The sequence below is a fragment of the Schistocerca americana genome, chromosome 10, assembly GCF_021461395.2.
Source record: "Schistocerca americana isolate TAMUIC-IGC-003095 chromosome 10, iqSchAmer2.1, whole genome shotgun sequence".
NCBI classification, from domain to species: domain Eukaryota; kingdom Metazoa; phylum Arthropoda; class Insecta; order Orthoptera; family Acrididae; genus Schistocerca; species Schistocerca americana.
Window position 1 is genome coordinate 51270045 of NC_060128.1, and position 25488 is coordinate 51295532.

Here is a 25488-nt window from a genome sequence, read left to right on the forward strand (position 1 = left end):
TACAAAGCAAGAAACGTGTTATTTTGCAAAGCAAAGTTGCTACTCACCATACAGCAGAGATGCTGAGTCGCAGACAGGCACGACAGAAGACTGTCAGAAATAAAGCTTTCAGCCATTACGGCCTTCAGCAACAACAGAGCTACACACAGACACACACAGACACACGCGCGCATGCGTATGCATACGCAAACACACAACTGCAGGCTCAGGCATTTGAAAGCACACTGTGAGCAGCAGCACCTGCTGATGGTGGGAGTGGTGACTGGGTGGGGGCAAAGAGGAAGCTGATGTGGGGCGGGGAGGGGGAGGGGGGAGGGGTGAGGGATAGTGTGGTGGGCGTGGCGGACAGTGAAGTGCTGCAGGGCAGGGTAGTGGTGGGGAGGGCAAAAGGAAGGACTCAGCACCTCCACTATATGGCGAGTAGCAACTTGGCTTTTCATAGTATTGTTACGCTCCATCCTGGATTTTCCATTGTTCGAAACATCTCATTTTTTAAATTCTTTCCACTCTGTTTATCTGTTGTCACATTTAAAGATGAAACAATATGCTAGATCTAGTGCCCCACTGCAGACTCCTAACTAAGGTACGAGCATATGGGGTTGGTTCCCAAGTATGTGAGTTGCTAGAAAACTTCTTAAGTAATAGAATCCAGTACATTGTCCTCGATGGTGAGTGTTCATCGGACGTTAGGGTATCATCTGGAATGCCCCAGGGAAGTGTGGTAGGTCCGCTGTTGTTTTCTATCTACATAAATGATCTTTTGGATAGGGTGGATAGCAATGTGCGGCAGTTTGCTGATGATGCTGTGGTGTACGGGAAGGTGTCGTCGTTGAGTGACTGTAGGAGGATACAAGATGACTTGGACAGGATTTGTGATTTGTGTAAAGAATGGCAGCTAACTCTAGATATAGATAAATGTAAATTAATGCAGATGAGTAGGAAAAAGAATACCCCGTAATGTTTGAATACTCCATTAGTAGTGTAGCGCTCGACACAGTCACGTCGATTAAATATTTGGGCGTAACATTGCAGAGCGATATGAAGTGGGAGAAGCATGTAATGGCAGTTGTGGGGAAGGCAGATAGCCGTCTTTGGTTCGTTAGTAGAATTTTGGAAAGATGTGGTTCATCTGTAATGGAGACCGCTTATAAAACACTAATACGACCTATTCTTGAGTACTGCTCGAGCGTTTGGGATCGCTATCAGGTCGGATTGAGGTAGGACATAGAAGCAATTCAGAGGCGGGCTGCTAGATTTGTTACTGGTAGGTTTGATCATCATGAGAATGTTACGGAAGTGCTTCAGGAACTCGGGTGGGAGTCTCTGGAGGAATGGTGGTGTTGTTTCCGTGAATCGCTACTGAGTAAATTTAGAGAACCAGCATTTGAGGCTGACTGCAGTACAATTTTACTGCCGCCAACTTACATTTCGCGGAAAGACCACAAAGATAACACAAGAGAGATTAGGGCTCGTACAGAGTCAGTCATTTTTCCCTTTTTCTGTTTGGGAGTGGAACAGGGTTGTGGTACGAGGTGCATGGTGGATTTCGGAGTATGTATGTAGATGTATATGTCTCCTTCGACTCCTCGGGTATCTGTGTGCGTAAATGTTCTTGAAGCAGTCCCCCTTGTACGAGAGTGTAACACTGTAGATCCTGCGGTTTGTACATCCTCTGAAAACCGTTATCCATTCAAAATTGCTCGTCATGCAGTTGTCACTAGCCCCTGTCATAATCACCATCTCTGTTACTGAGCATTTGCACGACTTTTTTACCATTGTAAAATATATTTTTGTGTGAGATTCTGCGGAGTGTGACATGGCTCCCATTGAGACAGGCCCTGGTCGTGCAGGGGTGACCAAAGTGAGAGCATTTGTGCCAAGTGTGCGGACGCTTTCAGGGAGCGCCTGCTGCTGTTTGACAACGCGGTGTCTTCGGTGCTGGCGAAGCGCGACGTGGCGTCAGTGATCGCGCACGAGCTGGCCCACCAGTGGTTCGGCAACCTGGTCACTATGCGCTGGTGGACCGACCTGTGGCTCAACGAGGGCTTCGCCACCTACGTCGCCACGCTCGGCGTCCACGACGTGAGTAGCTGGTGGTGCCGCCTGTGGGGCGGGCTCTGTGCCCTCGGCCTGTGGACAGTAGAGTGACCTACTGCACACCATAATGTATTTCACGGAATATAAGACACTACAGACTATAAGATGCACCTTAGTTTTTAAACATTTTTTAAAAAAATAGTAACATTTTATAATATTTTTTAGTGACTGCAAATCTAGATTTAAAAAATTTTTAGTGTGCAAAACCGAACTGACCTTTAAAATCCCTGAAAATCGTCATCTGAACTTCCTTCTTCCTCTTTCTCTCCGTTGTCGTCGTTGTTCTCTTCACATATAAGGTGGCACTCACTGCCATCGAGAGGGTTGCTTATCTCACACTTGTTCAGTGATTTAACCTCTCACTTTAGACCACGCCTATGTTACTCACTGACACACTTGTTCTATTGTAGGTCGTTTTGAAGCTGTCTTCGGCATGAATACATGCTGGGTTGCACCGATCATCCATTTTTTCCATTCCTCTCTCATACACTCTGTAACACCCCTCCCGTCACTTACCTAGTTTTGGCGCGTTTTCACCCCAGGTAATTGACTAACAGATCAACAGAGAGTGGAAAATTACCGCAATGTCGGATAACGCAAAGAAAGTAATAAGGCACTGTGACTCCTGATTGAACTGCGGTGGCAGTGTTGACATTAATTGATTCAGAATTGATCCCTTTTAATTAAAAAGGGGTGCACATTGATGTTATATTCAGCTATTGAACGCCAGATGCAAATGTTGAACATAAAACTAATTAAGAAAATGACTTGGGATTTCAACTACTTGATTGAAAACAGAAGAAGTCGATTAGCACATATTTATTTTAACTCACTACCTTGAATCATCATATTACATGACTCTCCCAACAGGCAGTGGTAATAAATTGCGTTTGCGTGGAGAAAAGCGCGGTAAATCAAAAGTAATTCCTATCGACTGACCCAGGCGTAATGCGAAGTGCGAGAAGAATTCTACAATACACGGCCCATGAAACCCTTGTTGAAACTTTGCGGACGTGATCCAGCAAATTAATCAGTGGCCGGAGCGGGCGCAACATCACCGAATTCAGCGTGGCGGAGCGGCGTCGTCGTGTGGACGTCGGCCGACCACGTGGTGCTGCAAGGCTGCGCTCGTCTATTCACTACTAGCTATCTTGCTCAGTACATAGCTGAACCAGAACTTTCTATCTCCGAGCTCAATCGTTCCATTTGCTAAGTCCTAAACTGCAGAGATGCTCACTCTTTCTCAGGCAAGCTGAGTAAAGAACGCCACGTCCGCACTCTAGGCAAGTTGGGAACGGAAGACCTGTACGGAGACTTCTCACAGTCCGCTCTTCACCTCGGTTTCCCTTCCAGCAAAATCACTTACGCCAATTGCAGCGCAAGTTGCGTTAATTATGTGTCACTTCCCGGCGCCGACCAATGCCTGCTCTGGGAAGTGAACAAATTCCCACAAAATTTTCCCTCCTCTCAACTTCTGCTATTTAGCTCCTCCCAGGCCACCCAACAAGGTTACAATCTGCACAAAACACCAATTTTTCCGGAATTCCGACTCCCAGGAGAGAACTTCAAATTCGTTGGTCGTACGTTCCCATCAGAGGCCGGCGTATTTCATTCTGTCGCTCTTCACCTGCTTTACTTCAGACTCTGCGGATCGTGAATTCAGCGTGAAGTTGCTACAGTCACGAACACGCATATTTTGGCCTCTGTTGACCGCTCCACCGTAGCTTTGCGCGGGTTTCTCACATATTTCACTGAAAACGGGACGACAGGCATTTATCAACAGGTGTACCGTTTTCCGTCTGCTTCCCAGTACACCAGCATGGGGTCAACCACCCCCTCACTGTCACTCATCTTAAGGCAGCTGGAGGCCGCGCCCCGCTACCGCTTCCTCAGAGCTTGAGCCACCCTAAGCTGCCTAGTGTCGCTTCCCTTCGCCGCTCCCCAGCCCGGCCGTGGTCAGCTGTGAATATTTCCTTGGGATAAACTAGCTTCCAGTAAATCGACTCTTTTCCACAATGTTTTCATGTCGCATGAAATACTTTAAAACCATCACCCAACATTAATTATTCCAATACATCCATACTATACCCTCTACAAGATGCATTGTGCCTTGTCAGTCATTTTTGTTCAGCCCTACTGTTCACTCAACGTGAGTTCGGCGGTCTTTAATGACTTCATGTAAGGGGCACAGTTCTTGCCATCTTACAACTCTTTCAAATGGTCTATTTATCGAGACATTGACAGGTTACAATTGTAAACAAAGTCCTTCCCCAATAACAGCAAGCTCTGTATTTCCCTGTCTCAATTTCTCTTTCACCGAATTTCCCAAATGACTGCTAAACTAAAGTAGCACGAGAACTCTTCTTCAATACAGCACCTTTCCTTCTCTCCCACATTCTGTTGGACCACACTTTCACACCGGCCAGTCCTTGTCACGTACGTCAACAACACCGGCCCTATTTCACAACGTTTCGGCGGCATTGTTTTGCGCTGGAAAATGATCATTAGCGTCTTTCATGGCAATAGTTCTGCTACTCAGCACATCAGATGTTAGAGGATTTTCGTCCATGTTTGCTATCTGGCTTAGTTTCGCACTGGTTTTCTTTCGATTTTGAATAATAAAGCGATGCAAAGATAATATTTTCTCTTTCTACTCTTGCGGCGTTTTCTGAGATATTATCGTTTTAGTTCGCATGCCAAGATCATAACGCCCTATAAACTTGTAGCACGAACGAATTACTCCCTCAAAGTCTCTCAAGTTCCACTGTAGCGCAAGCTTACGGGCGTGTATTTGAATCATTCTGATGCCATATCACCGTGTCCTCGAATACATTTCACTACGTCATCTCCCAGTTTTACCCATTTTGCTTTCAGTCCTGTATTTCCACATATGGTCTTCCTCGTTTCTTTCAGTTCTTCCTTACTAATTCGCCAATCGCCATTTTTTTCTGTTGCCGGAGGGCCGAAATGCAGATCAGCTGCTCTGTTGGCATCTTCTTCTGCGTATGCTATTACTTCAAATTTACAGCCCGCATCGTACGAATACCTTTTATTTTTTACAATATGAAACTAATGAAACTATTGCACTGTTATCGGTAACAGAAATGAGTTTCAGTTGAAGCTCCCTGACATCGTAGACTGCAGGAACGCGATGTAAAGCGCACGTGGGGCACACACAGTACTCCTTAAAGCCTGTACTATGGTAACTGAGCGGGGTTCACCTTACGAGAAAGGATTTTCGTATAGATATCGACCGCGTGTACCTGAATGGTGGCAAATCAGACTTACACCCACTCTGTAATAACAATGATCCGTCAAGCAAGTTCGAAATGCAATTACACGTCAGGATGGGCCAAAAGCAACACTGAAGATGCTACCAATTTAATAATAATACGATCGCCAGCCTAATTAGGCATTAACTGAGTTTCTTCCCTGCACAAGTTAGTGTATATTCACGCAAAACAACACGTAGTAACACTGCATAATATAGTAGAATTTTAGAACCAGAAAATTTATTGAACTGATAGTTTCACGTTCTGTACTCATATGGAAAAACCATTAATACATAACACTATACTACAATGTATACTACAAAACTTTATGTTGTCTATTAATCTGATTAAAATCGGGCATAGGTTACCCTAGAAATAGCACTTTTGAGCCACACACAAAATGTCAATTTTAATTTTGCCTTTTATATTGACTTTAACTTTTGCTGGTCAAACCAATTTAGAACACTACAGAGTTCAAATGAATAAAAGGGGGGGTTCGTGAAGCTGTTATGATCACTGTATTAAAAAAATTGATTACTGAAATTATTATGCGTTCAAGATTTCCAGTATATGAGTTACTACTCTTTTTATCTTATTTACTGCTCATTTAAACACCTTTATATCTGTCTCGAAATAATTAAACTTCATTACTATATCGATATTAAAGTTATTTTTCAACTTCGTTAGACCTTCGTTATTCATTTACTGGTTCATTAACAAAACAGTTCTTTGTACACCATTCTAACATAGCTAGGCCTGCAAGTAATTATCATTAACACAAAATTTAATGTTTTATTTCGGGACACTCGGATTGCAAAACATTAGGAAAGGACCCTGTCTAGGTTAGTTGTGAGGATAATTAAATGATGGGAAAGTTGTGGTGAAATTTAGGTTATTATTGAACAGTTCACTCTATGGTCCATACGAATACAGTACTACAATTTTCAACCTGCTAGTATCGATCCGGCGGTTGGCGGGCGGCGAGATGGCGAGGCACAGAGCACACATACAACCAGAGCTATGGCTCTTGACGAATCGGCACTTTAATTCTTCTTAGCGTCGCAATACTTTTCCATTTAGTGCCTGTGGAATTTTGCCATGCTGTGTGGGCGTTGGAACGGCATACCCGGGGCTCAGTGAAGCTACGTCTTCCAGGAGAGCCTCCTCGCTCCAGAAGGTGTTGCTCAGACCAGTGCCAAACTCCAACTACTACTGTGTCCGTTGTGCCGTGCAGCGCCCGCGTGCATTTTCCCGCGCTCGCCTGCCATCCACCTTTTACCGCTCCCTGACCGACCGGGTATTCACCCGAGGTTTTGCATTCTACATATCCTAGCACATTGCCTACGTATGGACCAGACGCACAGTTACAATTTTAAACATCTTAAAACAGTTTCAAGATTTGTTACATTTCAATTCTATTACAATATTACTTGACATTTGACATAAACATTAATCTTCACATTGAAACTTATTTACAGTTTTCTTAACACAATGACATGAAAAAGAAATGAAATCAGAACATCAATTACACTAGTTTATCGAAAAATCAGATGGAAAAAAAATTTACTTATATGTACAATAGTACAGCGTCGTTGTTGTTACAGCGACACAGGCCAGACAGTGTTGTGGGTTTGTTTGCAGTGGCCGTGTGGCAGGCAGGCAGGCAGGCAGGCAGTGGCAGCGAGCTCGTGTATCCCCGCAAAACAGCTCGTGTTCGTCGCGTCGATACTGAAGCGGATTCAGACGGTCCGCCATCTGATGATTCCACCTCCTTGTTTGATAGTTTGCTCACGCCAGATCTCCAGGAAGAGTTTTTCTCTGTATTCCATCGCGGTGATATACTTGATATTGTGGCTCGTTCTCCCTGCCACAAATCGCCTGGCCCCAATGGCCTTCCCAAGGAATTATATGTTCGATTTTGGCCCCTGACAGGAGATACGATAACTTCCTTGGTGAATGAAGTATTCCACGGAGGCCCTCTCTCTCCCAGCTTTAACGTTGCTAAAATCGTTCTGATACCCAAAAAGCCGGGTCGTTTGCGTGTGGATCAGGTACGCCCGATAACCCTCTTTAATCATGATTATGAAATAGTGGCGCGAGCGGTAAGTAGCCGACTATCGGTATTGTTGCCTACCATCATCGCGAGCCATCAAAGTTGTCTTCCGGGTCGTACTCTGCTGACTCCCGTTGCTGAATGTCGTGACTTAATTTCGATTGCTTCCACCATTCCCGTGCCAAGCGCTTTGCTTTTCATTGATTTTCACCAAGCGTTCGACCGCGTTAATCATGGACTCCTTATGCGAGTATTATCGACTGTTGGTTTTAACGATGCTGCACGACTTCTGTTTAGCTCTCTAATCACTGGTTTTCAGGCGTCCATTGAGGTAAATGGCCGTCTTACTTCCGCATCGCGGTGTGTCAGGGCGTCATTCAAGGGAGTCCATTATCTATGTCGCTCTACGTGCTGTTTCTGGAACCCTTATTGCGAACTATAGATGCTGGTTTGCGTGGCTGGTCTCTGTTGGGAGAAAGGCTTACCGTTCATGCATTTGCTGATGACGTTATGGTTCTTCTCCGTATCCATGATGATATACCATTGCTGAAGGAAGTTTTGGATTCCTTTTGTCGTTTTACGGGAGCGCGTGTTAATGACCAGAAATGTCGCTTACTCAGTTTGCAAGGATTTGACGCTGTTGAAATTCCATGGACTTTGAAGCTCACCCGATATCGATCGTTGGGTGCTATTATTGACAGTTGTTCGCTAAAGATGGCTACGATAAACTGGAAATCTATCACGGATAAGATTCAGGGAGCAATCATTGAACACGAGCGTAATTCCCTCTCGCTTTTTCATAAGGTCCGGGCCATGGAAACGTATGTGTTAAGTAAGGCTTATTTTATTGCGCAAATCTTTCCACTTCCTGCAATAATCTACCGCAAGTTACAACGTTTAACTGTCAGGTTTATCCGGCGCAACTCTATATTTCGAGTGCGCTACGGGGTAATGGCGCGCCCCCGTCTGCTGGGAGGTTTGGGCTTCCCTGCCATTCAGGTTAAGGCCTGTGTCTTATTCATCCGTCGCACCGTTTCAACGTGTCAACGTGTCTCCCCCCCCCCCGTCACTAACAGCTCGCCTTAATGACTGTATCCGACCTGCGAGCTTAACACCTCCGGTAGGTATTGGTAATTGGTAGGATTAGTTATAAACTACGGCACGTTAAGCAATTTTTTCTTGAGGTCAGTTATTTAGGACTAAATATCCTTTCCCAAGCGAATCTCTCCCTAAAAATGCTGTTAAGCCTCTGGCCAATTCCTCATAGTGTTCCCTTTGTGGAAGCCCTGTCACCAAAACCGACCTGGATCAGCCTCCTGATTTTCCTGCTGGAAGTGGCGTCCTCGTGGTAGCAAGTTGATCATTATATTGTACTTAACCAAAGTGCGACTTTTTCGTATTGGTCTCAATGTGACGGATCGTTGCCATGAAAATGATACATTATATCATCGGTTGATCTCCTGCGGTCACGGCCACTGGACATGGCTTCCCCGACAACTGGCTTTTCTACTCAGGACGCCGGAGGCGGCTATCTCGTGGAGATTCTCGTTCGTCCCAATTCAGTCTTCTTTCCCCGATCGAAGAACAATACGATCATGTATCTTGGTGGACATTATGTCCACTACGTGATGGTGAGTGGATATGACGCAGATCCGTGTGCCTGTTCCCAATATATGGCCACAGCCCACTGGACGAGGCTCAGGTTGCCGCGTTACCGGAAATTTTTTTCTAGTATGCTGTATATTGTTTTCCATCGACAAGGCGCTGGATGAGTTGACATTCCCCCTTTTTTGTGGACACTCTTGTTTGGATTTAGACGTTCCACGATGTAGAAGTGATGGAGGAAAGAAGGTCTGGGCACGTTAAAATTGACGCCCCGTTCCTTCACATACATTTTTCTGATTTAATCCTTTTGTTTTTTTGTTTTTGTCGAAATGACTTCTTTTGTGTTATCTTAATTGATTGCCTTCGATAAGTTCCTTAAAAAAAGAAAACAAAAAGGAAAAACCGAGTGCAGATTTTCGTGTTGTGAAGGAATACACTGCCATTGGAGTGTATATTTCGGTGTGTTTCCTGTGTGCAAAAAATAAAGAAAAAAAAGCAGTGGTTAGAGTTTTGGGTTTATATGCAGGATGTCGAGGATTCGATCCTCGGTTGGGGTGCATTATTTTTATTTGCTAATATCATAGTGTAAAAAAAAAGTTAGTAGAGCACTTGCCCGTAAAAGGCAAAGATCCCGAGTTCGAGTCTCGGTCCAACACACAATTTTAATCTGCTGCTGCTGTTGTTGTTGTTGTTGTTGTGGACTTCAGTCCTGAGACTGGTTTGATGCAGCTCTCCATGCTTCTCTATCCTGTGCAAGCTTCTTCATCTCCCAGTACTTACTGCAACCTACATCCTTCTGAATCTGCTTAGTGTATTCATCTCTTGGTCTCCCTCTACGATTTTTACCCTCCACGCTGCCCTCCAGTACTAAATTGGTGATCCCTTGATGCCTCAGAACATGTCCTACCAACCGATCCCTTCTTCTAGTCAAGTTGTGCCACAAACTCCTCTTCTCCCCAATTCTATTCAATACCGTCTCATTAGTTATGTGATCTACCCATCTAATCTTCAGCATTATTCTGTAGCACCACATTTCGAAAGCTTCTATTCTCTTCTTGTCTAAACTATTTATCGTCCACGTTTCACTTCCATAGATCGCTACGCTCCATATAAATACTTTCAGAAACATCTTTCTGACACTTGAATCAATACTCGATGTTAACAAATTTCTCTTCTTCAGAAAGGCTTTCCATGCCATTGCCAGTCTACATTTCATATCCTCTCTACTTCATCCATCACCAGTTATTTTGCTCCCCAAATAGAAAAACTCCGTTAGTACTTTAAGTCTCTCATTTCCTAATCTAATTCCCTCAGCATCACCCGACTTAATTCGACTACATTCCATTATCCTCGTTTTGCTTTTGTTGATGTTCATCTTATACCCTCCTTTCAAGACACTGTCCATTCCGTTCAACTGCTCTTCCAAGTCCTTTGCTGTCTCCGACAGAATTACAATGTCATCGGCGAACCTCAAAGTTTTTATTTCTTCTCCATGGATTTGAATACCTACTCCGAACTTTTCTTTTGTTTCCTTTACTGTTTGCTCAATATACAGATTGAATAGCGTCGGGGAGAGGCTACAACCCTGTCTCACTCCCTTCCCAACCACTGTTGCCCTTTCGTACCCCTCGACTCTTATAACCGCCATCTGGTTTCTGTACAAATTGTAAATAGCCTTTCAGTCCCTGTATTTTACCCCTGCCACCTTCAGAATTTGAAGGAGAGTATTCTAGTCAGCATTGTCAAAAGCTTTCTCTAAGTCTTTAATCTGCTAGGAAAAGAAAAAAAAGGCTCAGTGGGTTAGAGCGTCTGCCATGTAAACAGGAGATCCCGGGTTCGAGTTGCAGTCGGGGCACACATTTTCCACTGTCCCGGTTAATATTTTAAAAAAATGGTAGGGCGACCGCTCGTGATAAGCGGGGTATCCGTGTTCGAGTCCTGGTTTGGCAACAATTTTGATTGTCATCATTCCATTTCACAGCTGACAGTCTTCCGTATTCGCAACTGCAAATACATTTAGTGCACGATGATTTAGACTAGCTAAATGTAGCACCGTAAAATTCATTCTTACGTGAATTGAATGCATGGGAACGATTTAAAGTGATTCAAATATAGAAAAAATACATTCTTACGATAAATTAGGAAACATGCTTTCAAAAATCTAGCTTCATTCGGGTTTAACGTGCAAAAAACACATTTTTGTTCCTTTTCTATGCACCACTCATGTGTTCCAAACTTGTGTGAATTCATTGAAAATCCGTAAGAAGAATGACAGATACATTTAATTAATAGTCGTGCTGTTGTTTCGTGAAAGTTTTGTACGTTGTCACGATATAAGCAACGTGGTTTGAAAGATAAAGAAATACCTACACCAGATCATTCGTTGCCAGACTCAACAAGAATCTCCATCGGTTGCCAAGTTATGGCGGTCTAGTGTCAAAAAAGTGGTGGAGTAAAAGCTGGTGACCAGAGTGACACCCGGCCCTGTTGTAGCCCAAGAAAAGGCGAATATGTCCTGAGCACAGCCACTGGTGTAAGAGTAAGGCACTACATTTCCGACTTATCTGGCGGATTCAAAGACAATTAAATCAAAACACCGTGACATATTCGCACTTTTCTATGAGCTAACCATGCTTCCCCGTCACAGTGAGCTCTCTTAGCTGCAAGGTGTTGTCACACCTGTATCTCAAGTTAATACACTAGGTCCTTGATCCTGTGCCCAAAATCCAGAAGATTCCCCAGCCATAGTAAACAATATACAATATCATACGGCTGAAGAGCATATTTGTAATAGCTAGTAAAAATATTTAGTGTGGACTTGGTGCTGGGGGGATGCTAAAACAATTTTTTGATTTCTGGGTGGAGGGATTTGACTTTTTTGCTGAGGGGACCACACCCTGTTACATACGTGGTGAGTGGTGTAAGAACAAATAGACCTGAATGCATGTGCTACTAGGGTGTGGGATGCATCTGCAATAGAAAGTATCCGAAAGTGGGGATGCACATGTAATAAGAAATAATCCACAGTGAGGATGCGTGCATCCTAAGCTTCAGAGACACACTGTGTGATATTGCACGATGTGACAAATGCCGTGTCGGATGACACGTTGGCGTGTGTCGTGTTATACAATATGACATCATGTATGATGTTACTTTACGCGGCATGGGTACTGAGGCTAACAAGTGAAAAAAGGGCAAATATATTAAGATGTATAGATTTAAATGTCTTTCTGGATACAGAAAATGTTCGTCTGCTGCCCTGGCCAGCACATTCTCCAGATCTCTCACCAACTGAAAACTTCTGGTCAATGGTGGCCGAGCAACTGGCTCGTCACAATACGCCAGTCACTACCCTTGATGAACTGTGGTATCGTGTTGAAGCTGCATGGGCAGCTGTACCTGTACACGCCATCCAAGTTCTGTTTGACTCAATGCCCAGGTGTATCAAGGCCGTTATTACGGCCAGAGGTGGTTCTTCTGGGTACTGATTTCTTAGGATCTATGGACCCAAATTGCGCGAAAATGTAATCACATTTCAGCTCTAGCATAATATATTTGTCCAATGAATACCCGTTTATCGTCTGCATTTCTTCTTGGTGTAGCAATTTTAATGGTCAGTAGTGTATATTTATCACACTGTGTGGCTTCATGGGAAAAATGTTTGCGGTCACCTACGGAACCACGATTGTGGACAGAAGTACACCTCTACATCCGAAGGAAATCGATGGTCACGGATGTCTTTGTTCACACTCCAAAAATACGGAAACTGAATGGGGAGAGATGAGGATTGTACGGAGGATGTGTAAGGCCTTCCCAACGAATCTTCTGCAGTGTACTGTGCATCTTGTGGGCTGCCACTATCCTGCAACAGAATGACGTCATCCTTCAACAAACCTGGGCGTTTGGACTAGACGATGGCACACTTCAATTTTTGCAATGTGTCAATTTACCACTGTGCGTTAACTATCGCGCCTTCCAGAAAGAGAGAAAAAAAAAGTAAAAAGGTAATCATGGCTTTCGTGTTTCGTGGGGCTGGTGCGCCTGTTCTCTCAACCACGTGGCAGAAGTTTTTCTGGGAAGCCATTATGCCTGGCCATACGATTTCCATATTTTTATAGCACTGAGGAAGGACATTGGTGGCCATCGATCTTCTGCGGATGAAGACGTACATACAATCGTGGTTCTGTAGGCAGCAACCGTCTTGTGCAACAGTGGGATAAATTTGTTAGCAGTTGTGGCGATTAGTTTCCAAATAATGAACAGTTTACTTACTTCTTCCGCCTGTCCTGTTCTAATTTGACCGCTCCTTATGTAGGCTGATTCAGCTGCTTCTACCAATGTCGTTTTATGCAACTTTCAATTTCATATCTGGCCTTGAAAAATCGCGTGCGAGATTTTCATATTCTCTCGCTCGCTATGTGTAAACTAATAGTCCTACAGAAAAAAAGTATCGGGTCTTTTTGTAGGAAATCCAATATAGTTAAATTTTAGTGGGACACATTTTCGCTTTATTACACTACCGCCTTAGTCGACTGTAAAATTGACGTCTCTGTAAATTTTCCGTAGCAGTTTTGTGAATTTTATCAGCATAAAGTAAGTAATTATATCGTTGTATTCGTCACGCCTTCTGACTACGAAACTGCTATACTGATAAGACTTAAGTTTGAATTTGATTGTCAACAAAATTAGTTTTAAAGTAACTTTTACGAAAGTCGTATTGATAATATAAATGAAAGGCTGACTATGGTGATGGCGTAACGGCAAGGGATCAAAATACGTCGAATATCGAGAATAGTTCATGTGTTCGGAAATTTTTGTAGTATGTAGGAGCCAATGACACAAGCAACATACTAGAAATCCTGACTGATGAAGGATGAGTGTGGGGGTGGAGTGCATTTCCAGGTCACTTTCGTGCGTTTTTCCTGGTATAGCTCGAAATCCGTGAACTATTCCGAAAATATATCCCACTACAGAATTTAGCTGCATTAAATTTCCTAGAAAGAATCCTATTTTTTATGTAGGACTAGTAATTTGCGCGCATCGAGTGGGAGAAAATTAAAATCTCGCCCGTGGTTTTTGTCGGCCAGATGTAACATTGTGGGTTGCATAAAACGACATCGGTAGGGGCAACTAAATCACCGTGTACATACTGGCCCACAACAACGCCGTTTGGTTCTCTGCATCTGGAAATGAGCTAAATTAGCTGATCAGTTTGCCACACCTCAGCTGTTTATTGAGATGGCGGCCTTTGTGTTGACAGGCGCACCCGAACTGGAAGACGCTGGAGGCGGACGCGCTTACCAACATGCTGACAGTACTCAAGTTCGACGCCTTGGAGACGTCGCACGCACTCTCTGTCAAGCTCAAGAACCCCAACGAGATCTCGCAGATCTTCGACACCATCTCCTACAAGAAAGGTCGGTCTGCACGAGCTGCGACAACACGTCATTCAGTCTCTGCCATCTGCTCGCAGACTGTGCGACTGACCGTTTCGCCATATGCTAATAGATCGAAGGATAATGGCCATCGCTACTTACTTTGTCTTTAAGTTGTCAGCCTTTCAACTGCTTTGATGCGGCCTTCCATCTTTTCCAATTCTTAAGGCCGGCGAGTACTGAGTGCAGAGTTGACTGTGTGGGAAGCTGTTGTATGATCCAAGTCCATCTTCCTACAGATGGTTGTGGAACCTTGCTGATAAGTATAAATCAAAACAACTTCAGCTGTCTAAATTTCTATTTGTCATTTTATTTGAGCAACCACTTTGAGCAGTACATTACACAATTTTCAGGCCTGCTGACTGATGTGTAGGAAAATTACCATTCTTGCCCAATCGCCGGCCGGAGTGGCCGAGCGGTTCTAGGCGCCACAGTCTGGAACCGCGTGACCGCTACGGTCGCAGGTTCGAATCCTGCTTCGGGCATGGTTGTGTGTGATGTCCTTAGGTTAGTTAGGTTTAAGTAGTTCTAAGTTCTAGGGGAGTGATGACCTCAGAAGTTAAGTCCCATAATGCTCAGAGCCATTTGAACCATTTTGAACCTTGCCCAATCAAAACAGGGGCTGCTGTCCATAGATTCCTTCCTAACTGAGCGATCACTTTGATCATCACTTAAGTTCTCCAGTACTGCAGCATGCGTGGAGTAGAGAATAATAACTCGACAAGAACATTCTTGGCTAACTGACGCCATCTATACGGTAGTTTGATGGTAGCAGCCCACGTGGTGGACAAGCCCAGTGGCAAGGGAGTTTTGTTCGTAGTGGTACACTGAGACAGCGACAGCTGTTGGCAGAAGGCGACTTTGCTGGTGCAAGTCGCCTCGAGAGCTCAGTGATGTAGGACTGTACCGGGCACAGTACCGTCGGTGATTCGTAATACTTTCAGGAAATGTGCAGACCGCGTGTCGAAACCGGGACCCTTGGGGACTGGCCGGAATATCTGTCGGTAACACCCACTGAGTGGCCGAGCTACAGTGGATCCACTTCGAAGCCCAGAAGCGTCAGATCTAGCTAACAGTGCACGGATCAGCAGCTTCGTCCGGTCAGTGAGAGTGCTCGATGGGGCCGAAGTAGCTCAGCCGTACAATAGACGACTGCTGTGGACAGTGGGCCAGTCGAATGCTCGATACTCGAGAAACTTTGCTACTGACTGAGCTGGGAGGACTTGTCCTCCCACCGGGCAGGTGTGTTACGACAGGTGGCTGGCGCACGTCACGTACTGTAGGCGCCCCGGTGGTCCCGGTCGCCTATGGTGGACTGGATGGCCGGGCGGTGATCTCTCCAGTTGTCAGGATGCTAGCAAATGACTGTGGACGCGTCAGAGACGCCAAAGAGGCATTATTAATTCGTGACACCTTTATTCCTGCCGAGTACAATGTGGCTTGGTGATATCAACGACCTTCCCCGAGTCCTCGCTGACTCGTAGCGATGACACCAGCTCCGGGCCGCACAGTCTTGCTAGCGCAGCGCCGCGTGCTGTGACGTAGCGGAGGAATGTCCTTACATCGGCCGCGCGTGGCTGGCGGCGCCCGGCACAGAGGCCGGCCCGGCGGCGGACAGCAGGCCGCTGCGCGTAGGAGGCTCCGGGTTGGAGTCCCGGCGCTGTCGGCGCCAGAGGCGTTCTCGTAGTGCGGGGTGTACTCTATCCCACCCCGTCTTCTTCCCCGCTCCTCCTGGTGGCTCCTCCGCTGTGGACGGGCGGAACGGGCTGCAGTCCCCCGGCGTCGTCGGCTCACCCGGTTGTGACGGCGGATGCACGGGGCCTAGGCCCCGCACGGTCTCGACGACGGCTCACCGATGTGGTCGGCATTGGCGGCGAGCGAGTCTCCCGCGATGTCTGCTGATCCTGGGTCGACGACTGACAGCGGCAGCAGAGGGGACCAGAGCTGGTACCGTCCCCTCACGTCTGCTGCTCGACGGGCCGCCCTTACAGCAGCATCTCCTTAATAAAGATTAACGTGTCGATCGCCGAGCTGAGCGCTACGCAGCGACCCAGTACACATCTGACTGCAAGTCTAACTGCGAGTGCGAGTGCCTTGTTGCTGTCAAAGCTGGCGTATTTAAAGGAAGCACCACCGACGTCCTGGCGTCATGCTCGTTTGTAATGAACGCATTCGATCCACTTATACTGCTGATTCATCTGTCGTACTCGCCCCTTACGTGTTCTTGCGACAGAGTTACGTGTTGTTACGGCAGACTTACGCGAAGTTACGAAATGCAGTACAGCTGTCGCTATACCTCTGTCTTGCACTCTACGAAAGTCTCCGTCTAACACAAACCCGCGTGCTAAGCAATTCTCTCTCGCCTGTTGTGTGTAACCAGGCCATTGCCCCTGTGTGACGACACATTCTGATACATGCGCAATCCTCTTACCTCTTGGCTAACTTACTGCCTCTGGCTCTCGGCATAGGCAACGAAACTTCGACAATATTTCACGTTTCCAACTCTTTACTATTCCGCGACACTACACTACTCGACCGAGAAAACGCCGTATTCGGCTACATCGAGTGATAGCAGAGTCGACCAGCGAAGGCAGAACAGCGCGTCGCAGGCCGCTGCTCCAGCTCCGCTGCAGCTCGTAGCTGCGGAGTCACTTTGGCAGCTGGCCCACGGAGCAGTCGCCCGGTTGTGGAGGCCTGCCTGGAGTTCAGGCCACAACTGCATCTTGTGACAGTTTTTTTTTCACTATGTAACAACAACATCCAATATCGTCTACAGGATAGGCGAGAATTAATTTCTAATTGGAAATTGTTTATAACTCGTTTAATAGTTTACCAATTTTCATGAAACAAAAAACATTTTGTTTCTTACAGTGTTAGAATTTCTAACATTACTAGCCTCTTCATTACAGCTTAGACTGCATATGCGTTATACACATTTAATGAACACACCTCTCCCCTCTCTCTGTGTCACTTTTTTCTTCCTCTGTCAGTCCACCTCATCGTCTCCTCTCGTCTATCTTCTCCTCTTTACTCTCCCATGTCTTTTATCGCCTCCTCTTCCTCTCTTTGTCCATTTACTTCACCCTCTCTCTCTGGCCATACCTGCCCCCCCCCCCTCACACTGACCATAACCTTGTTCACCTTTTTCTTTTTCAATCTCTGTCTCTCCCTCTTCCTTTTCCACCTGCCCATTACCCCTCTGCACTTTTCACCTGTCTAAGGCATCTCCCCCTCCTCTCCTCCCCCTGTTCCCTCCTCCCCCTCACACTGTCTGCCTCATCCTCTATCCACCTCAACCTATCCCCAGCCAATTTCGCTGGCAAATGTAGCCCCTGCAATACATTTCACTGAAGTAGGCCAACACTACTCCCACAACTCATTTGTCATGCAGAACAGGCTATAAATCAGCTTGATAAGGCAGGCCAACACTATTCCCATACAACACGTCTGTTGTGCAGGGCAACCTATATGGCAGAGGCTGGGATAAACATATATTTGATGTATTTGCCAGTAGCTCCCTCCTACTGCAGCTAGGAGGCTATAAGCCCCACAGTGCTGATACTCACGAGGTCTGCTATTTCTGTGTCAGATTTGGCTGAAATCGATCAAGAGGTTTGCGAGGAGACCCTGGACATATACATATGTGTACACTCTGATTTATATATACATATATGACAGATGTCTCATTTATGTCTTTGAAGTCATCAGTGCTGGACTGTGGTGGAGTGTCTAATCTTGCACGAGTGAGCTCAGCTGGCATCCCTGTACGAAGTATGGTGATTTGTTGTGAAAGGACGTTATTCCTCAGTAGATGCAAAGATCGTAAGAAACTACCGCTCGTAGGTATTGGACACAGATTCTGTGTCAGGTGTTAGGAGAAGTGGTTGACTCTCAATATCCAGAACACAGGACAGTGTGCAAGTGATTCAGGAAATGTTGACACAAAGTCTTCAGAAATCACAAAGATGGACATCTTGTGAAATTGGTTTAACTTGACTCATAATCCGTACTATTCTGAAGAAAGAGTTGAACTTTTTTTGTGGAAACCACATTACTGCCAGAATTATCGCCCAAAGACTAAAAACCTTTCATCAGTAACATTAACAGATGCCAAGTTTGTTTTGTTTGCCAATGATACAAACACTGGAATAAATAGCAAATCAAGTGTAGTCTTAGAAAGATCAGCTAATAAAATATTTGTGGACATTAATCACTGGTTTGTAGCCAATTCTTTGTCATTAAACATTGAAAAAACATACTACATGCAGTTCAGAAACTGTAAGGAGTGTCCCATGAGTATATGCGTAACATATGATAATTAGAAGAATTGGACAGTGTTAAATTCTTGGGATTACAGCTTGATAATAAATTCAACCGGGAGGAGCACACCATAGAACTGCTGAAGTGTCTCAACAAGCCTCTATTTGACATGCAATTTCTGTCATTAAAAATATATCATTTTTCAAACCAACAGCTCAATTCATGGAATCAATACTATAAATAAGAATAATCTTCAGAAGGATTTAAAGTCACTTAGTCTTGTACAAAAAGGTGTGCATTATTCAGGAACACACATTTTCAATAACTTGCCAGCAGCCATAAAAAGCTTAACAACCAATGAAATTCAGTTTAAGAGAACCCTACAGGATTTATTGGCGGCCAGCTCCTTCTACTCCATTGAGGAATTTCTCAGTAGAGCCAACTGATTTTGTATAAAATATGTATATATATATATATATATATATATATATATATATATATATATATATATATATGTGTGTGTGTGTGTGTGTGTGTGTGTGTGTGTGTGTGTGTGTGTGTGTGTGTGTGTGAAATTCAGTAATTAAGTGCATTAATGCGATCTTGGTAGATGAACATTGTTGTAAAATGATCCTTTCATATAATGCTCATAAAAAAATGACGATTATTCCACTTGGGACCTGTGTAAGGTACATTAGCATATTTGTTTTAGTTGTAAATATTTGTCATGCATTATTGCTTTTCTGACATGTTTTACATCCAGGAGGACCTCCTCACTACAGATCAATTGGAATGAAAGTAAATCTAATGTGGAATATGGGGAAACGATGCTCGCTTGGAATGCTGACTGGTCCAATTTTTTCAGTACTATCGTGAGGTCATATAAATCTGTGTTTCATGTTGTGGGGTTTGTTAACCGACAGAATTGTTGTTATTGGGCAAACGATGGTCCCAGGGTGGTTGTTGAACAAAGCCATCATCCCACAAAGGTCACATTGTCGTGCAGCATGTCGTCCATGGATGTTGCGAGACCATATCTCATTTGGGACACAATGAATGCAAAACGCTATGTTGATATGGTAGAAAATTATATTCACGGTGTTGTATCCAGACGGGAGAATTTGCAATGACTTACTCTTTACGGAAGATGGGGCCCTGCCTCATTCCGCATACCTGTCCATCTGTGGCTCAACACCGATTTTCGAGAACGTTAGTCGGGACATTGTGGCCATCTTGATATCTTTCTTTGGAGCTGGGGCGAGAGAGGAAGTTTATCTTGATTTCTTTCTTTGGAGCTGGGGCGAGAGAGGAAGTTTATCACGCGAAACCAAAAACTCTCGATGAATTGGAGGCTTGAATTAGCCAACTTCTTGGAAACTACCAGTGGCTTATCTGCAGAAGTCTGACACAAATGTCCACATCTGTTTAGGGAAACAGGTATATAATGTGGTGCTTATGCTGAAGTGTCCGCACCGTATAATCTGTACATCTCTAATATCCCCCCTGCTTCTCCTTCCAGCCCCAGGTCAGTTATTCCTGGATGCTGTAGTAGATGGACAACCAAGGGTCTTGTAGAAACTTCCTCCCTCGCCTACTCTTCTTAACACTTATTTCAGAATTCTTCTTTGGCACCACAACTCAGATGCCACCCATTTCTACTGGTCCAGACTTACGAAGGAGTTTGCTTACAAAACTTGTGTTCAACCAATACTTGTGTGCTCTTCCTGAGTCTGGGATCCTAAGCAAGTCAGACGGATACAAAATATTTAATCGATAGCATGTTCACAGGTTCGTTTATTAATCGTAGAGGCGTCATGGAGCTGCTCATACAACTGCAATGGTGCAGTGTGGTTCACTGTTAAAATTCTGATGACGTACATTCCTAGAAAACTCAACCAATGTACAAGGGGCGATCAAAACATTTCCGTTTGATGGTGTGGCTGCAGTGTACTTGCAATGTATCGCGACTCCGGTGTGGGTATACAAGCACTGACTCGTAGGCAGGGGACTTGTGAGGAATTCGTGTCTTTCTGGTGTGTGTGCAGTAAATGCAGCAGCGTGAGCTATGGCAACGTTATTACCAAATGCGCCCAAACAGAACCAGCGTGCAGTCATTCTTTTCGTCAGAGAATTCGAGAATATGTAAGGGGCAGCATGTCTGTCGAAAACCACCATTCTGGAATTGTGCGCCAAGTTCCGCGCCGGTCGTGGTTCGATACGAGACGCCAGTCGACACGGGAGGCCAGCTCTACCCAGTAGAAACAAGTGGGAGAGACTCGAGCACCTGCCTTATAATCCTGATCTCGGCCTCTATAAAGGTCTTGAAGAGTTAATGATTCTTGTCAGACCGGGATGTGGAACGGACAGCTACGGACTTCCTCACACAGCAGGACACGGCGTTTTATCAGATGGTATCTTCCATCTGGTGCACGGAAAGGATGATTGCCTCAGAACTCACGCCGGTTTCGCCTGGTTAGCATACCGTTCCTGGATTGTACAGCCTTCAAACATAAACTTTTTGATCGCTTCTCCTGCTTTATAATAGGGGAGTTCCCAAAGCTGGATGTCCGTTTCGTTGTTAATTTGTAAAAAGTTGGAAATTTTGTAAAGTCACCTTTTAGAGCGTCTTATATAAATATTTCATAATATTATTTTCTGTATACACTCACAAAAAGCTATAATTTATGAACGAAAAATCTAATTTTCTTTTTCCAAATAGCAAAAATTACTTTTTTTTCTCAGACATACTCCACTTTCTTTCAAGAATCTGTGCTGTGTTATTCCGTCGCTATCAGCAAGAGATTTGCAAAGAACGAGAATTAGAAAATGAAGAGAAAGGCGCTAGGAGCGTGAGAAAATGTCTGGTTTAGACGTCTCAGGATGTCTCGTATGCATGAAAATAGTCCACATTTTAGAAAACTGATAATTTTTTAACCAAATTTTTAAACAAGCAGGTGTATGAGAAGCTTTACCATTTCAGTTTAAGTATCCATATGTTTTGAAAGACTGGCATGAGAAAATTCAGAAACAGTAAGCAATAAGTGGAGCGCTTATATACACATCAAAAAAAGTTTTTCGTCACCTCGGGTCCGAGAGTTCCTGAACCTGTACAGAAAATTGGAATAGAGATCAACATAAACATCATTTCCACCCGTTTTATTGCAGTTTCTACCACCATACAGCAAAATCTTCAGAGGTGGTGGTCGAGATTGCTGCACACACCGGTACCTCTAATACCCAGCAGCACGTCTTCTTGCATTAATACATGTCTATATTCGTCGTGACATACAACCCACAAGTTGGTCAAGGCACTGTCGGTCCAGATTGTCCCACACCTCAACGGCTATTCGGCGTAGATCCCTCAGAGTGGTTGGTGGGTCACTTCGTCCGTAAACATCCCTTTTCTATCCCAGGAATGTTCATGTCTGGAGAACATGCTGGCCACTCTAGTCGAGCGATGTCGTTATCATGAAGGAAGTCATCCATGAGATGTGCACGATGGGGGCGCGAATTGTTGTCCATGAAGGCGAATGCCTCGCCAATATGCTGCCGATATGGTTGCACTATCGGTCGGAGGATGGCAATCACGTATCGTACAGCCGCTATGGCGCCTTCCTTGACCACCAGCAGCGTACGTCCGCCCCCTCATAATGCCACCCCAAAAACATCAGGAAACCTCCACCGTGCTGCACTCGCTGGACAGTGTGTCTAAGGCGTTCAGCCTGACCGGGTTGCCTCCAAACACGTCTCCGACGATTGTCTGATTGAAGGCATATGCGACACTCCTCGGTGAAGAGAACGTGATGCCAATCCTGAGCGGTCCATTCGGCATGTACCGTGCTGTACCGTGCTGTATGGTTTCGTCGTTACAAAGATAATCCGTAGGTAGTGGTCATCCTCTGCAGTAATAGCCCTTGGGCGGCCTGAGAGAGGCATGTAATCGACAGTTCCTGTCTCTCTGTATCTCCCCCATTTCCAAACAACATTGCTTTGGTTCACTCCCAGACGCCTGGACACTTCCTTTGTTCAGAACACTTCCTGGCGCAAAGTAACAGCGCGGACGCGGATCGCGGTCGAACTGCGGTATTGACCGTCTAGGCATGGTTGAACTACAGACAACACGAGCCGTGTACCTCCTTCCTGGTGGAATGACTGGAACTGATCGGCTGTCGGACTCCCACCATCTAATAGGCGCTGCTCACGCATGGTTGTTTACATCTTTGGGCGGGTTTAGTGAAATCTCTGGACAGTCAAAGGGACTGTGTCTGTGATAAAATATCCACAGTCAACGTCTGTCTTCAGGAGTTCTGGGAACTGGATTGATGCAAAACTTCTTTTGATGTGTGTAAAACTGTTTCAACTAGGAAACGTATTAATGGTTGACTGTGCGTCAACAAGCAAAGATGGGGACCGACCACGCTCTCCTACAAAGTGGTAGAGTTTGGCCTCGCTCGGGATCAGCTGAATGTGTTCACATTTAGGAGACTGGAGGGTTGCGTTTGGGGAAACAATCCGAATTCGGGCACTCCATGATGTGAAAACAGAGTTAATGTTCAGAGAGATTCTATCTCAAAGAGGGGACGAGGACGTTCAGCAACAGTGGCTATCGCTGTGCAGCATTTGCAATGGGCGACTGGAGGAAGTGGTGCGGTAGCCGACCCGAGGCGCCTCCCCTATGGGTTGCGGAGTATGGATGTATGAGGTACAGTCAGAGACTCTTAATTATGACTTTGGAGACACCAAGCTCCGACGGTGAAACTTGGAGGTTGCGTTAGTCCTTTTGCACACATTCAGTCTTAAGCGAGACGCATCTTTCGAAGCAAAGAACCGGGCCCTGCTTGGACCCGTTAAAGACGATTTACAACTGAAGAAAGCAGGCGTCTACAAAATTCCCTGTGAATGTGGCTCTGCATATATTGGACAGACGACAAGAACTGTCCATGAACGATGTACAGACATGAAAGATACACCCGTCTGCGACAACCGTCTAAATCTGCAGTAGCAGAGCACTGTATTTCTTTGGGACATTCAATGGAATGCAATGGAACAAAAATTTTAGCTCCTGTTTCCGGATTTTGGGATTCCGTAATCAAAGAATCAGTGGAAATACGTCTTGCCGATAATCTTATAAATCGTGACAACGGCTTTTAGCTGGATAAAAATTGGAATCTTGTTATTAAAATTATACAATCACAGCGGAATCGACAGCGTCATTCGATACTCCATGACTAGATAAACCTTTATTTTCACCGCCGAGGGCAGCACATACAACTCGGCTATGCCGCACATGTCAACACCTGACGCATGCACTGTAGCATGCCAGTACATTTCGCATGCGCGAGATTCGGCATAAATACCGCGACTGCACCTGGGCTCTTCAGTAGTTGTGTACTCACCTGATGATGGCCGGACGTCTCTGGGCCGAAATACCGTGGCAGAATGTCGACGGGATCTGGCTGCATACCCGGAAATTATTAGAAAAAGTCTATTATTGAAAGTATGGTACTATTTATAACTTATACTTATCAACTTGCTGTTAGGCCACTTGAAGTTCAAATTACTGAGGTACCTGCCAAGAAAAAAAAAAATATTTCGTCACTTAATTTTTTCGAGGTGTTAGGTCGCCTCGTAAATGTGCGAGAGTGGAAGGTGATGCTGGCGGCGGTGTCGCGCGTGCACAGGTTCGTTCCTGATCCGCATGATGTCGGACTTCCTCGGGGAGATGGTGTTCCGGGACGGGCTGACCAGCTATCTGCGCAAGCACCGCCTGGACAACGCCGAGCAGAGCGACCTGTGGGGGGCGCTGACGGCCGAGGCCCACCGGCAGGGGGCGCTGACCGCCGGCGTGACCGTCGAGGCCGTCATGGACACCTGGACCCTCCAGACGGGCTACCCGCTGCTCACCCTCTCCAGGGACTACCGTAGTGACACACTCAGTATCACACAGGTGAGTGCAGCCGGTGTGCGGACATTTGCCACGCCGGACATCTGCCACGATTTTACCTGCTCCGCAGGATTGGGTCCCTTGTCCCCCCCCCCCCTCCTCCTCCTCCTCCTCCTCCTCCTCCTCCTCACCCTCATTTACCAACTCCACTTTAGTGGCACTGTCATCACTAACACTACCGTCGCTGTCGCGCAGTAAAGGTACTTACTGAACCTTTCTGCTGGTTTAATTAACATGGGACCAGTATCTCTTTGCATTTTCCGTCACATGTCTAGAGCGAGTTTCGTTGTGGAAACTATTAAATGCATCTCGCATTGAAATCCGCACCAAATTTCGAGCCTGAGTAAAACTTCGCCAATCTTGGAGATTTTGCTTTCGTCTAAATTATACTTGCCTTTTTAGGTGCTCCTGCAGCAGCCTCCTGTCGTGTTTTGTGTACCGTGGAGGATCAGTTCCGTCTGTTATTAATTTATTTGGTATGAATCTCTCGAGTGCTGTTGATACTACTTCTTTGGTATTCACTTAGATAGTTTGGAAGGATTGGAGACTGTCTCTTAGAAAGACGTCAACCGAATTTTTAGCTGCTTTTATAAATAGAGATATTTCACGTTTGGTTTTGGTGAATTTCTTTGTTACAAAATTGAGCCTCATACGACTGCGTGTTCACTAATCCCTGTATCCGTCGTGATGCTCAGGATTATTTGTGGCTAAGAGATCAAGCGTGGTTTCGTAACCATTTACAATTTGAATGGCCTCGTGAACTAACGGTTCAAAAATTTTAAAAAAAAGCATCTACAACAATCACGGAAATTGTTTTCTATG

The 25488-nt window shown here is 45.2% G+C and overlaps 1 protein-coding gene across 3 annotated transcripts in view; it reads left to right on the forward strand.

Moving 5' to 3' along the window:
- The window catches only part of LOC124552487 (aminopeptidase Ey-like), a 440551-nt gene that overhangs the window by 326651 nt on the left and 88412 nt on the right, over nucleotides 1-25488 (forward strand). For all 3 annotated transcript variants that reach the window (XM_047126769.1, XM_047126768.1, XM_047126770.1), the window contains exons 6-8: nucleotides 1899-2082; nucleotides 14288-14444; nucleotides 24404-24669. In XM_047126769.1, coding sequence (XP_046982725.1) covers nucleotides 1899-2082; nucleotides 14288-14444; nucleotides 24404-24669 — 607 coding nt within the window. The remainder of the gene's footprint in view (nucleotides 1-1898; nucleotides 2083-14287; nucleotides 14445-24403; nucleotides 24670-25488) is intronic.